The 13,181-nt window shown below is 38.8% G+C and overlaps 1 protein-coding gene across 4 annotated transcripts in view; it reads right to left on the minus strand.

Moving 5' to 3' along the window:
• Nucleotides 1–8,213: 8,213 nt before the first annotated feature.
• Nucleotides 8,214–13,181, minus strand: part of ZNF804A (zinc finger protein 804A) — a 214,521-nt gene continuing 209,553 nt past the window's right edge. For all 4 annotated transcript variants that reach the window (XM_062621986.1, XM_062621987.1, XM_062621984.1 and 1 more), the window contains one exon: nucleotides 8,214–12,902. In XM_062621986.1, coding sequence (XP_062477970.1) covers nucleotides 9,641–12,902 — 3,262 coding nt within the window. In that variant the 3' untranslated portion in view covers nucleotides 8,214–9,640. The remainder of the gene's footprint in view (nucleotides 12,903–13,181) is intronic.

Genomic DNA, 13,181 nt, shown 5'->3' on the forward strand with positions numbered 1-13,181 from the left:
CTTATCCTAGCATCACACAGCTGTTATCACACAGGAAAACTCACACATTGTTTACAAGAATCATTAATTCAGTTCTAGGGTAAGATGCATTTAAAAAATTTGTGAAGGGAAAAGGATTAATCATTAAATAGGGACAAGCAAAAATGATTTTAAGCTCAATTATAGCAGAATGAACACAAATATCTTTATCACAAAAAATAGTCTGACACAATGCTAAACAGAAATAGTTTGCATATATTATAGATATATGAAAACCAGAACTTATGTAAAATGCATCTCGGGACAGTTGGTACCTCAGTTGTTTCGGATGACCAGAAGCAATTGGTTGAAGGGGAGCACTCACTGGGAGAGCACCAGTAGGACATGGCACTACCCAGCTGAATGAGCTCTCACTGTCATAAAGAATATTTCAATTGCTGGGGTTTGAAAAATGAAATTGCAGTCACTGTTGAGTCTAACATTATTACCCATTTCTAAGCAGGAAAGAAATTCTATCTTGTATTTTATTTTTAGACATATGAAAATAAACTGCTTAAATTAGCTGACTCGCAAAGGGAACAGATAATTTGCAACATTTCTCTGCAAGACTATTGAAGGTTCAGTCTGTAAGGTCCCATTTTTATTCCTCACCTTTTTTACCACCCCAGCAATGCACTACCAACATCTCCACACCTTGGTGGTCCTCAGTGGCAGTGACACTCTGATGATCATCTCTGATCTCAAACCTCAGAAGCTGCCTTCCATCCCACTCTGCCACCTAAATCCACTGAGGGACCCAACACCCAGCTGAGCAATCCCTAACTCTTTTTCATCTAACAACCAGGTTCAAGCAACCACCACCACAAAACTGAATTTTGATTCCCTATAAATTTAGGCCAGGATGATAACATTAAAATTCAGCCTGAGTGCTTACCTTCACCAGGGCCAGCCTTGAAGGCTATCAGGAATTCCTGATAATGTGAGCACTTGGCATTATGGCTTTAGGATAAAATATGGATCAATTTCGCACATTATTTAAATTACCTTACATTTTTTATTTCCACTGTTATTAAACTGTGATGAATTTATTTGTTTAGGGAAGTGTGCACTGCATGTGTAGTACTGTTCTATACAGCTGGATTTACAGCCAGACTCTGATTTCTATCCTAGACATCATTAAACAATTTATTTTCTGTGATAGGGGAATGTGCTCTTGGGCAAGAGCTCTCCATTAGTATGAATTATTAACAATATGTATATACATGCATTACAGATTTAAAAGATTAAAAGAAAGGTTGCCAGGTATTCTATGGAGCTTTCTCCATCTACAAGGCCGCTGAATTTGAGAGAGCTGTCTGCTGAGCAGTCACAGACAAGAAATCCCTAATGACCACTATGATTTTGCTTTCCTGTTGCTAAAATTATAGAAAATGTAGAAAAAAATTACCTGGTTGGCAATAACTGCTTAGCCCTCCAGTACTTCTTCCCACCAATGTGAGGTAATTTTATGAACCAGCTGACAGTTCCCATATATCAACACTCCTCAGAAAGGGGTCTCAGCATTGTTATCAAAATGCATATAGTTTTAATTCAAAATATCCTGCAAAGAAGGATATTTTTGTAACTACAACATCTGAAAAAATGTGTCACATTTAGATGCTCCTGCTGACGCATCTGCTTGTGATGTGTCAAATTGCATCTACCAGTGATGTTCAAAACCCTGAATAATGAAAAGCAATGGTAAGAAGCAGCTTTGATACCCACATCATACTGTAACACAGCAGCAGAAAGAGTCTAAAACATTGAAATCTCAAATAAAACCTCTTACATGTGCATCTGCCGTGGTCTCCATGTTTCTGTACAACTCTGTTTCTCTGTGAAAAACACTCCAGTAAGTGTTTACTCCTTCAGCCCTTCCAGGTGATCTGTTGCTGCAGAATTCATACATCCCACTGCTCATGCTAATGCCACACAATGTTGTGTCAGGAAATCCCATTGCTTGGTATCCCTGGGTTAGAAAGTAAAAGTACCCCCAAGGAGAACTGAATAAAAGGACGTAGGGTGTTCTAGAGATTAATTATCACCACTCTTTGCAGGCTCGGATAGAGTTTATTAAAGTTGTCTGTAAAAACCCTTGTAGCAGTGCACCCTCTCACCCAGCCTCCCTTGTCTATCTGCCATGTCATTCATCTCCACAAATATCGCCAAGTTCAGTCCCTCTCAGCTCCCCTTCTTTTTCCTCCAAAAGTACCTGCATATTTTCCCCTAAACCCACTTTCTATTGTGCTCAAGACATTCTTCAGAGTGGCAAATACTGCTGCTCCTCTGAAGGCTGCTCTGTGTTTCACACTCAATAACCTACTGCCCAGAATCCAGCCATGCTCCCAGTACTGGACTGGTGATTGACAGGACTGATTTACATAGATATTATAGATCTCAGGATATTTTATACTGCATGTAAATAACAACAACAATAATAATTTTATAATTAATATATTATTATGTTATTATTATTATTACTCTTGCTCATTATGAATTTCCCAACTTTGAGAATTCCCTTGTGACATCTTTGTGATTTACATTCTTTATTTCATCCCAACACTTAAGTTTCTATTTACTCTGCTTTTTACAACCTGAATAGCATTTTGCCCTTTTTATTAACCAAGAACACATTTATTGCCCACATCGCTTTATGGAAAACAAACTACAAAATATCCTACATCCTAAATTAGGCTTCCACTTAATGCTCCAAGCCAGACTTAGTCCCACCACAAGAAGAGAGCCCTGGCTGACCTCTGCCACAGGTGGGCAATTGCTCCCCATTCAACAGACCCAAAGAAACCCAGTCAGAGATCTAAATCTCCCTGCTAACCAAATACAGAGCTGGCAGACAGCTGGTGGGCACGTAACACATTTGCACCCATCCACTACTGATGGTTCAGTGACCCGGTATCTCCCCATGCAGAAAGTGGAACACCAGCAACAGAACACAGGGAAGGTCCTCTATCCCATCCTACCAACCTATCCACTCAAATGGGCATAATCCAATGATTTTCCCTAGGAGCAAAGTGTAATTCACTTCCTTGCCCACCCAACCAGTGCTCAATTTCTTTTGAGAGTTCCCAAATCTGGAAGTCTGCAGTGCAGAGAATTCAGCAAGTATAGAGCTGATGGGCATCTACTGAGACACTAAAGCATCTCAGTGAAATGCCTTATTCACTTAAACCACTTTGCCCTAGTGTTTCTCCTCTCATGCTTCTATTAGCCTGGCTGCAATTCAGTCTGAAGTAAGAACTGAAAAATAAATGCCCAGTGCTTGTGACACTCCTTTCACTTACAGTAACACATCTGCTGGGAAGAACATGGATAATCTTCCAACGTGCTCCTCTGCACCCAGTTCTGGGTAAACTGGTGGTGCTAGAAGACCTTGCTTTGTACTTCTTCTGCCTCTGGAGAATGACACATTAAGAGAAGGTGAGGAGTGCAGCCACAGGCAGTGGCAGAGAGAGCAATATTCTTGCTTTGCACACTGAAGGTTCATTCTAGTGAATAATTTCTTCAGAGAGAAAAGGGACTTTCTAAAGATGAAATTACATGCACATCTTCTCTTGCTATCCTGTCTTTTTTTGACACTAATGGACTGACAGACCAGCTGGAAAAGGCTTACTGAGGAAAACAGCACTTGCAATTTAAGTGGTAGAAAGACACAAAATACAGCCAGGTAAAGTAACTTTGAGCAACTTCCCTCCATCCTGGAGAGAAAAGGATGGGTTCATTATTTAATAATCACACTTTTAAATAATTATGATTATTATTATTAAATATTTCTCCCTTCAACGGTCTTTTCTACTATGTACATTTCAAACAAGCTTAATTACAGATGCAAAATTACACCTAGAAAAACAGAATCCTCAACTAGTAGCCCATTATGTGCATGGCAACACGCACAGGCACACCTATATACGTACAAACACTAAAATTCAAGTAAACTTCTATTTCCAATTACAATTCCACAGGTAAAAAGTATTATTTAGGCATTGACAGATTCAGGTTTACCTCCTTTCAGTCTTTGCCTCCTTTTCATTTCAACAGGCATTACTCGACATGAGAGAAGAGATTGGATTTTACTGTTGTTCTTGCCAGCACTCCACTGACATAAAAGCCATGTATAAAAGAGTCTGTTACATGCACGAAGGTTTTGGGTCTGAATTACATTGCTAAATCTGAATTACATTGCAAGAAAAAAATTAGCTTTGCTTTCTCCATATTCACCATAGTGCAAATATATTAATTTAAATTAGTTTGATTTCTTACAATATAAAAAAAGGATCTTGCCCTTTTGAGGTAGAACTTCCTATGTTTTACCCTAATTCTTCACAGATTTCACCAGACTAAACCAAGATAAAACTGAACTAGAAATGCAAGATGTTTCTTTAGAAAAAGTGGTTTTTTTGAATGCACAATACTTACTTGCTGTTTCTCATCCCTGAGAAAAGGGCTGCAGGTTCTACCTATAGCTGATTTTAAAATATGCATTTCCGAAAGTATTTTCCTGTTACCTCCTTCTTTTGAAGAAAAAAAAGGAAAATAATTTATCTCTAAAAATCTCATTCATAGCAAACAAACACCACTACTGATTTAATAGTAACCTCCTTTAATTCACATAAATAGTATTATATCCATTGTGGATTCACATTTGAAGCTTAATTTATTATTGTCATATTCTCTACATGAATTTGCACATTCTGATCTTATCCCATTAAAGACTACTGACACTTTATCTAAATACTGTATGAATTTAGTCACACTTACTAAATCTGTTTTTTTCTTTGGTATCAAATAGAAGGTGCATGTATACATTTCAAAACACTGATGATACAGAACAGAAATTTTAAGGACATACCCTTACGGTCATTAATTACAGAAATATTGTTACAACAAAAATAGATCAACAAAAGACTGATGTAAAATGGATCAATTTTTCCTTACTGGTCTGTGCTCCTCCTCATACTTTATGAAATTATTATTCAAGTGAAAGCAGTGAGTATTAGGGAGTTTTAATAAGTAAAGTGCCCTAATGCCCCAGGACAAAATACGTCCTCAGCAACGTTAATGGCAAAACTGTCTTAAGAATTCACTGGTTTCAGAATTTTACCAACAGGTCAAACTTCAGATTCAGAGTAGAAATTCTCCCAACCTTATACAATCCATAAAATGAAACAGAAGCTTGAAGCAAAAATAAGATAATTCTTAAAGTCGGTACACTAATTTTTGCAGTTAGAAGTAATAAAGAAGCCTGGTTCATATTCAGAAATAGATACATTACAATACACTCTGATAATCTTACAGAAAACCAGAAAGCTTTATAGTGTTCCTGAAGTAAAGGGGAGAAGGAAGGACATAAAATAATATACAAAACCATGCCTACTGCAAGCATTCAGTGATCTATAAAATAACATACACATTTAGAGAGTAAGCCATGTTAATTTAAAAATATCAAATGATCTTTATACAGTAAAAAGGTCTTTACTTTCAATAGAGTTTAGATAGCTTTGTAAAATTGTACATCTGGAAGGCATATTGCATAAATATGTGCACTGCTACACATACACGAGTCTTTAGGCAATGCACAGGAAGGGAAATCAGAAAATGAATGTGTGGTGTTTAGAACATGTAGACCAGGAGCACCACAGTACAATATCCAGGAGATTAAAATTTACCTCCTTAGATATAAACAAATAACTGCCTTAAAAATACATTCACCTGGTCATAACTTATTGCCTTAACTGAGCAAGTTTACAAAATCCTTAACACTGCAACATGAGCGATTTTGGGTTGGTACAAATCAATGAAATTCCACTGAGGTCAGAAGTTGTGCATTGATTTACACTGATGAAGAGTTTGGCCAAATTATTCTTACAGCTGTATTTTAAATGCAGCACATGAAGTAAATATTATCACAACAAAAAAAAACAAGTACTTTGAGAAAAATGCACAGTCATAGAAAATTAACTCGACAAAAAAAAACTATAGCCATGTCGTGTGTTGTATAAGCAGCATATTATCATGTATAGTAGGATATTAAAGAAAAATGGATGTCCCAATGGCCTTTTAAAGCTTAGCCTGAATACATGACCTACTACAAAGTTAACATGGCAAGCAAAGAAGATGTTGCTTCATTAATGATTTCATTGCTGTTTGATTACAGCAAATGATAAAAACATTATCACCCAATAACACTGTAAAAGGTGGGGTTTTTACCAATGATTGTGGTCAACAGTTTCTCCATAAGTGACTACCCATCACTCACTCCTGTAGAATCTGAAATGTGGTGATTGCTCTGCAGTAATTCAAAACTTGCAGAGCTGCTAGTTTGCATACCAATACAAGACATTGTCTTGTATGTTCCTTAATGCCCAAAAGCTTCTCCAGAGCGTGACCCTGTGGGTCACATTACCTGAGCAATGGGACATCCCCAGGAAGATCATGGTCTGGGCAAATTGCAATTTTCAAAGGACCAAACAAAGGTACTCTTCTCACCTCAGCAGAACAGATTAACTTTCCAAGGAATTTCTCTGCAGAGCTGGTCTGGGAAATCACTTAACAAAATCTATAACCTTGTTTAGGTTAAGATCTGAAGGTTTAATTCCTTCCATTCTGTGTACCACTTTGCCTGTTTACACTAGGAAGACAGGCCAATAGTTCTACAAATTGGAAAACTGGCCAGAAGCATAGACACACTCAATCTGTGTAAATCTGAAAATTCAACCATAAATTCATTAGATTGAAAAAATTTTGTGGAATTTATTTAGAATGATAAAAATTCAATAATTTAGTATTTGAAATATTCTGCCAAGTTATGGAAGAAAAATACACATTTAATCAAAAGTATCAGATAGAACATGAATAAGAAGAGCTACCTTTATATAACTTACTAGAAGTTAGATCTTTAATAATAAAAGAAAAACTCAAAAGAATATTTCATTAGGTCATTTAATCTAGTATGCTCAATTTTAAATTTAACTTGTGATTTATTTTTATATTGGTTTTGCTTTTACAAATGAAGTCATATATATAAACAGCTGTAGCGATCCAAGCAATAGCATATGAGTACACTTGGTTCTTAGAGTTTTTAAGTAGTTTATGCACTTAAAGCAGTTACAGTAGATAACAAATACTTGTGCAATGTCTTCAAAGTTTAACAACTTAAAATAGGAAGAAAATTGTAAGGAATAAAGTAAAATTTAAAGCTATTGGAACATTTTGTTAAAAAAATGTGGACTTCTAAATTTAAAAGATGGGATTTTTCAATGAATATTGCAACTGAAAAACTGAAATTGGTGATTTTTCATCTCCTGCCAGATAAAAATGCATGGATCTGATAACATGCAATCATGATTTTCCTACATGACTTTTTTCAAGTGTACTCATAGAATTAGATGTTTTTTTTGTCTTTGTTGAGACATCAGAACCCAACGGACTGTCTGTGTTGGCTACTACACAGAAGGACAGAAATGCAGAAGTCAGCTAAGGGAGCTGGCATGAACCTTCCCACTTCAGATATTCCTGTGTTTAGCACCTGCTTGGTACCTACATATCACAGGCAGTAGTGGAGACATATAGATTATGTAGGCATACTTGCAAAATAAAGGTGTATAAAGTCACTTCTATGCTACGTTTTTTCAGGTACCAGATAAATAGAAACAGGCATTCACCTGAAATTGCAAATAGAGAAAATATACCCTCTTTATGGCATTACAGGGACAGCAACATCCTGCTCATTGACACAGCCTCAGTCAGGAGATCCGAGTCGCTCTCCAGACCCTGATATCTCAACTGCTCTTTCTTATCAGCTTTTTGCTTATTGGCATACTTTAGCCCTTTGTAACTGCAAGACAGGGAAAACTCGCATTCCTTGAGTAGCTGACACTGTAATCATAGTGACAAGATGTCATTTGCTATAGTTTTAATGTAATATTATCCAAAACTTGCATTATTGACACAGGTAAGTTATAATGCTATAGATGCAGGAAGTAATATCCATATATATGTCTTAAGATATAGTATTACTTTTCAAATGATTAATGTCTGTAGCTATTCATATGTAATGCATATTAATAATCTTCCAAAATTACTACTTTTTAAGTTCAACTTTATATAATTTTATTATATATTTATTTCATATATAAATTATATAATAAATATATATTATATATTTATTATATAATTTATTTCACATAAAAAGGTGAAACTAAGTAATTAATTGGATTGCTAACACCTACCTTCCATTACAGAGGGCCTACTTCTAGCACTAAGGGTCATGCTGCAAATCCTTAGCTTCATTCACGTGGTAACACTTCATTTTAACTCAAAAAGATGGTTCTATCTCAGAATGTCTTTGGTTTTGTTGTAGGTGTGGGCCTGATACATCCCAAACTAAAGCAAATGTGGAGATTTCACTGCCTAAAGCTGTTTATAGCTGCTAAAGCAATAAACAGACTGCAGAGGTAGGGAGAAGTCTTTGAAATAGAGTTAGAAGCAATGGCAGCATATTATTATTTTAGCTGATCTCTATTCAATGTTATTCTACTTTGGCAAACTGCTTCAGGAAAGAGAGGGTGAAAGTGAGGTGAGAATCTGTCTCAAACCCTGGTGGGTTTCCCCATGTGAACCTCCACCTGACATCCCCTTCATACTCATGCATCCTTGTTATTGTCACACACTGCACAGGCAGGAAGGACCTCACCCAAACAGATCTGCCCCATCAAGGGCTGTGCGCAGTCAGAGCACAACTGCTTGGTGGAGCCAAGATCTTCCCTGTGCTTCACCATTCCAGTGTGAGCAATATTCCCTGGAAGTCAAACTGCTGTTGATATTCCCCCCAGGCCATCATTGATGTCATTTTTGTTACATCATCATTTTGTGGTTTAGTACAAAAGGGATTAGCTCCAACAGTGAGCAGTTTGTGCACATACTACAAGTAGGCACAATTTGTCATGGTAACTTCAAGCTGCTAACACAAACACATCTATTAATCTTCCTCTCTTGCTCAGCGAGACAATACCTCAAGGTATTAGCCTCTGAGCCTCCTTGATAAATCACTGATGCATAGGAAACCTGATTATTCAAACAGAGTAGGGGCAGAGGATGCTATTCAGCTGCAGAAAACCATGGAAGAGCAACATCCATGAGGCTTATAACGAAAGATTTTTTTATATACTTAAGTAGTTAACAAAAATTTATTGCAAGAGATATTTGTCACCAGATTTACAGTTTCAGAGGACATAGTACAAAACATAGTGCATCAGCTTTGTCTAAACATTAAATAGGTGCAAATACACAAAGATAAAAACAAAAAAGTGAATACAACATGTTATAGAACTATAAATATATTTTATTTATATTGTACATATTCTAAGACATGATTTTCACTTACATATAGAGTTCATACTAGCATCAGACTATTTAGTGCTTTTGTTATAGTACAGGTCTGACCTCAACATGAATGTTTGCATCATTGTACTTACAGTAAATGCTTCCCAAGGAACAAGGAATTTTAACCAGTTCATTTCACAGAACCATCCTGCAAAGTCGAGGGGGGCTGTAGAAGCAGCAGGACCACTGAGCTGAGGGCTCCTTCCCCCAGCCCTGAGAACCCATCCTAAAAGAGGGGCTGCAGGGGGATGACAGTAGGGTGTGGGGACAGCAGGGATGGGAAGACGGTGTGCGGCAGCAGTGGGAATGCCGGCGGGCTTGGTGGCAGGACTGAGGGTGGCAGCAGTGGCAAGTGCGGTGCGGTGACAAAAGCTGTGTGAACCCCTGGGCAAAGCCTTGGTCCTACTGGCACATGAGGTAAAGGAGCTCGGGAAAGAGCCGGGACCTGTGAGAGAAACTGCTGGTGGGGCTGGAGAACCTTCAGTGAAGCAGCGGCATGCTGCTGTAGGACAGTGTGGTGGATGGTGGTGATGGAGGTAGAGCACAATGGCGGCTGCAGGGGTACAGGCTGCAGTGGGGAATTCGGGGGCTGGATTGGTGTGGGAGGGAAGGTGAACTTCACTTTGCTGGCCAGTATGTTCTGTGGCATGATCTGCTGATAGGCCTCAGACGGGAGATCTTTGAATTTGTTGTGTTTATCTGGAGGGAATATCAGTGTCTGATCAGGCGGGGTAAAAGGGGCTAGTAACTGCTCAGTAGTTAAAAAACTGTGACTGTTTACATGTGCTTCCTTGAATGGCAAGGGTGGTGGGCTGCTAAATATACCAGGATTACACTGTACCCATTCACCAGTCATCTCATTTATTTTCTCATGTGGTAGAGACTCGGCCAATTCATAATGGCAAAGACTGGATCTAGGAGGAGCTTGTTCCAAATGTCTGTTGGGGAGGGGAGGTTTGTAATGAGCCTGATTTTCATGACTGTTGACCTCTTCTGTCTTCTTTTCGTTTTGCAGAACACCCTGTGTGCTGGCAGCTGCTGGAGCGCGGTGCTCAGGAAGGGGCACAGTGACAACATCAGAAAATACACCCAGCGTGTTCTTCATCACTGTGCACACCCTTGGTTCATTGTGTTCTAACACGTGTGAAATGTCAGTGTCTAGAGATGACTTGCTTTCCTCCAGTTTTGTCATTTCATCTGTGTCTTTTGCATGATCAGCTTTGGGATCTGCACTAACTTCCTCTAGACTGTCTTGAGTTGAGAGGCCCCTCAAAACATTTAACGTAGAATTTGCAGAACTTTCTGTGGAAGGTCTGGAGTTCTCACTCCTTGCTTTCCTGTCAAGGAATATGCGACGGATTCTGGTTTTTCTTTTCCTTTGTTTCCCTTTTGTCCTGTGACGTGTACCTATAGTTTGAGCTTGCCTCAGATATTCCTCTGCTGATAATGTTTGTCCGTACGAGCTTTCTTCTGATGAAGAGGAACAGGTATGCTCTCTCCACTTGCAGTGGGATTTCTTTGTTTCTTCTGTCAGAACACTGTAACCTCTCTTTATGAACTGTTTTTGACTCAGACTCTTTTCCACACTGCAGTGTCCTAAACATTTATGCTCTGGGCTACAGCTTGACCTCCTGGCTTTCCAGCTACAACATGTTTTAGTGTACCTGAGGCTGTGCCTCCTGGAACTCAGAGCCAGCTGCTTTGCATATGCCTGAGAACTTGCTCTGCTCCTTCTGTGCCATTGCTTACAACCATGGTGCTGGTTATTGGTTGCACTCCAAACATCACACCAGGCTCTGTCTCCATGTACATGATGTGGTGCAGACATGACTCTCTTATGACAATTTTCAATACCAAGTTTTTGATGCGAATGCTGTAGCTCACCTGCATCTAGCCAGATATTCCCCACATCATATCTGCACTTCTCTGGATTATTTTGGAGGTGCTGATATTTGTTTTCATCTTGGTAACTGATTTCTTTTTCACTCATTGAGGACATCTCCATTTCTGCTGCTGTCATGTCCCCACAGTGATGATGATGACGATACAATTTTCTTTTCCGTTTCCATTTTCTACTTTTGTGTAGCCATTTTTCATGGCTTTCTTTGATCCAGATTTTGTTGTATTTCTCATCTATCACAGTGTTTTGTCGTAAGTGATTTTTAGAAAGGCGATACTTTTCTATTTTTCTAATCCTGAATGATTCATCCAAAGACACTTTATTTTGATTTTTTGCAAAATCACAATTTATGAGGAGGGAATTGTCACTTATAAGGGGTATTGTATAGTCACACACATCTTTATTGATTTCTGGTTCATAATCACCACACTCTGAAATAGGTTTATTTGTAAAATTCAAGACTAAGCTATGGTTGGATTCACTTTTATGGTGCAAATGAGGTATGTTTGGCTGATGCTTGGGCTTTTCTTGGCTGCCAGTTGCTCTTGATAACTTGAAATCAAAATATAAAGGATTGCAGCTGTAAGAAATTGATGGGTCTGTACTTGTGTAAATTAACATTTCCGATGGCCACTGAAGAATATTTGATCCGTGTTTGCTAAGAACAGGAACAAAAGGTTCACAAGGTCTCTTGTGCACGTCCAGTTTGCTTTGTGGGGTTCCACCACTACCTTCTTCAGATGCTGATGGAACTGATACATCTGCAACCAGTCTTTTTATTTCAGTTTCAGTCATGGATGGATCACTGTTGCTATCTGTATCATTTTCCTTGGCAACATCCTGCAGAGATAAAGAGTCCTCCACAATTGCTTGTGCCAGAGCCCTGTTGGCCTGCAGCTCATACCCGCTGCAGTCCAGGGGCAGGACCCGAGCACTGTCCACAGCCATGGGCAGCATTTGGTCCACAACGTCTGCTGCATTCACATCAATGCCATAGCCACCCATGTCCAAGGAAACCAGCTGCTTTGAATGGGATGCAGCAGGAGTTAAGATAGGAGACTCTAGCACACCGCTTTCTTCACCAGCCAGTTTTTCTGGCTCCTGAGCTTTAGGAGTTCCTGCTGTGCCTATGCATTTTTCCACCAGTGGGTGAAAACAGTTATGTTTCTCCTCAGGGCACAGGACTATTTCTGCCACTGAAGGAGACTGAATGTTACATGCTCCTGGAACAAACCTACTTCTTCTGCTAAATCCATGCTCTATAGATGTCTCGTCATTATATTCATAGAAAACAGCAGCTGAAGACTCCAGTTTGACCACTGCTTTCTTGGGAAAAGCAAAAGAGAAACCAACTCTATGACCTTGAGCTCCTTGAACCTGATCTCCACATTTGTTAGTGTCGGATTTGTTACTACATGCATTTCCAGGAATGGAAGAAGTAACAGAAGCAACATCTTCACCATTCTGTGTATCATGCATTAAATCCTGACTGTTGGAAGAATCTGTGATGGCACTTCGGGGGTTATTACTGCAATGATCTCGCACAGTCACTGTAGTAGATTTGAACATAGGGCCGCTTCCAGGAGCACTAGGAAGGAAAACAAAACTCGGAGTCAGTACCTTTCAGAGAGCTGCAGACAGAAATATGGAATTACATGGGTATCTACAACATTTTTTTTTTTTTAACGAAAGACAAAGAATGTGAGGATATGTAGACTTAGAATATGAAAAAAATGTCATCTTTTATACTAAGATCAGCTGACTAGAATAAAAAAAGAAAGTAGATGTTGTGCCTCCAGTTCCTTCATGTGAAGTCAGCAGCTGAAGGGCTCAGATCCCTATGAGGTAGTTCACTTTTCCTAGACAC

Source organism: Pezoporus occidentalis, unplaced genomic scaffold, assembly GCF_034315485.1.
Source record: "Pezoporus occidentalis ecotype Australia unplaced genomic scaffold, CSIRO_AGI_Poc_V1 ctg237, whole genome shotgun sequence".
NCBI lineage: Eukaryota > Metazoa > Chordata > Aves > Psittaciformes > Psittacidae > Pezoporus > Pezoporus occidentalis.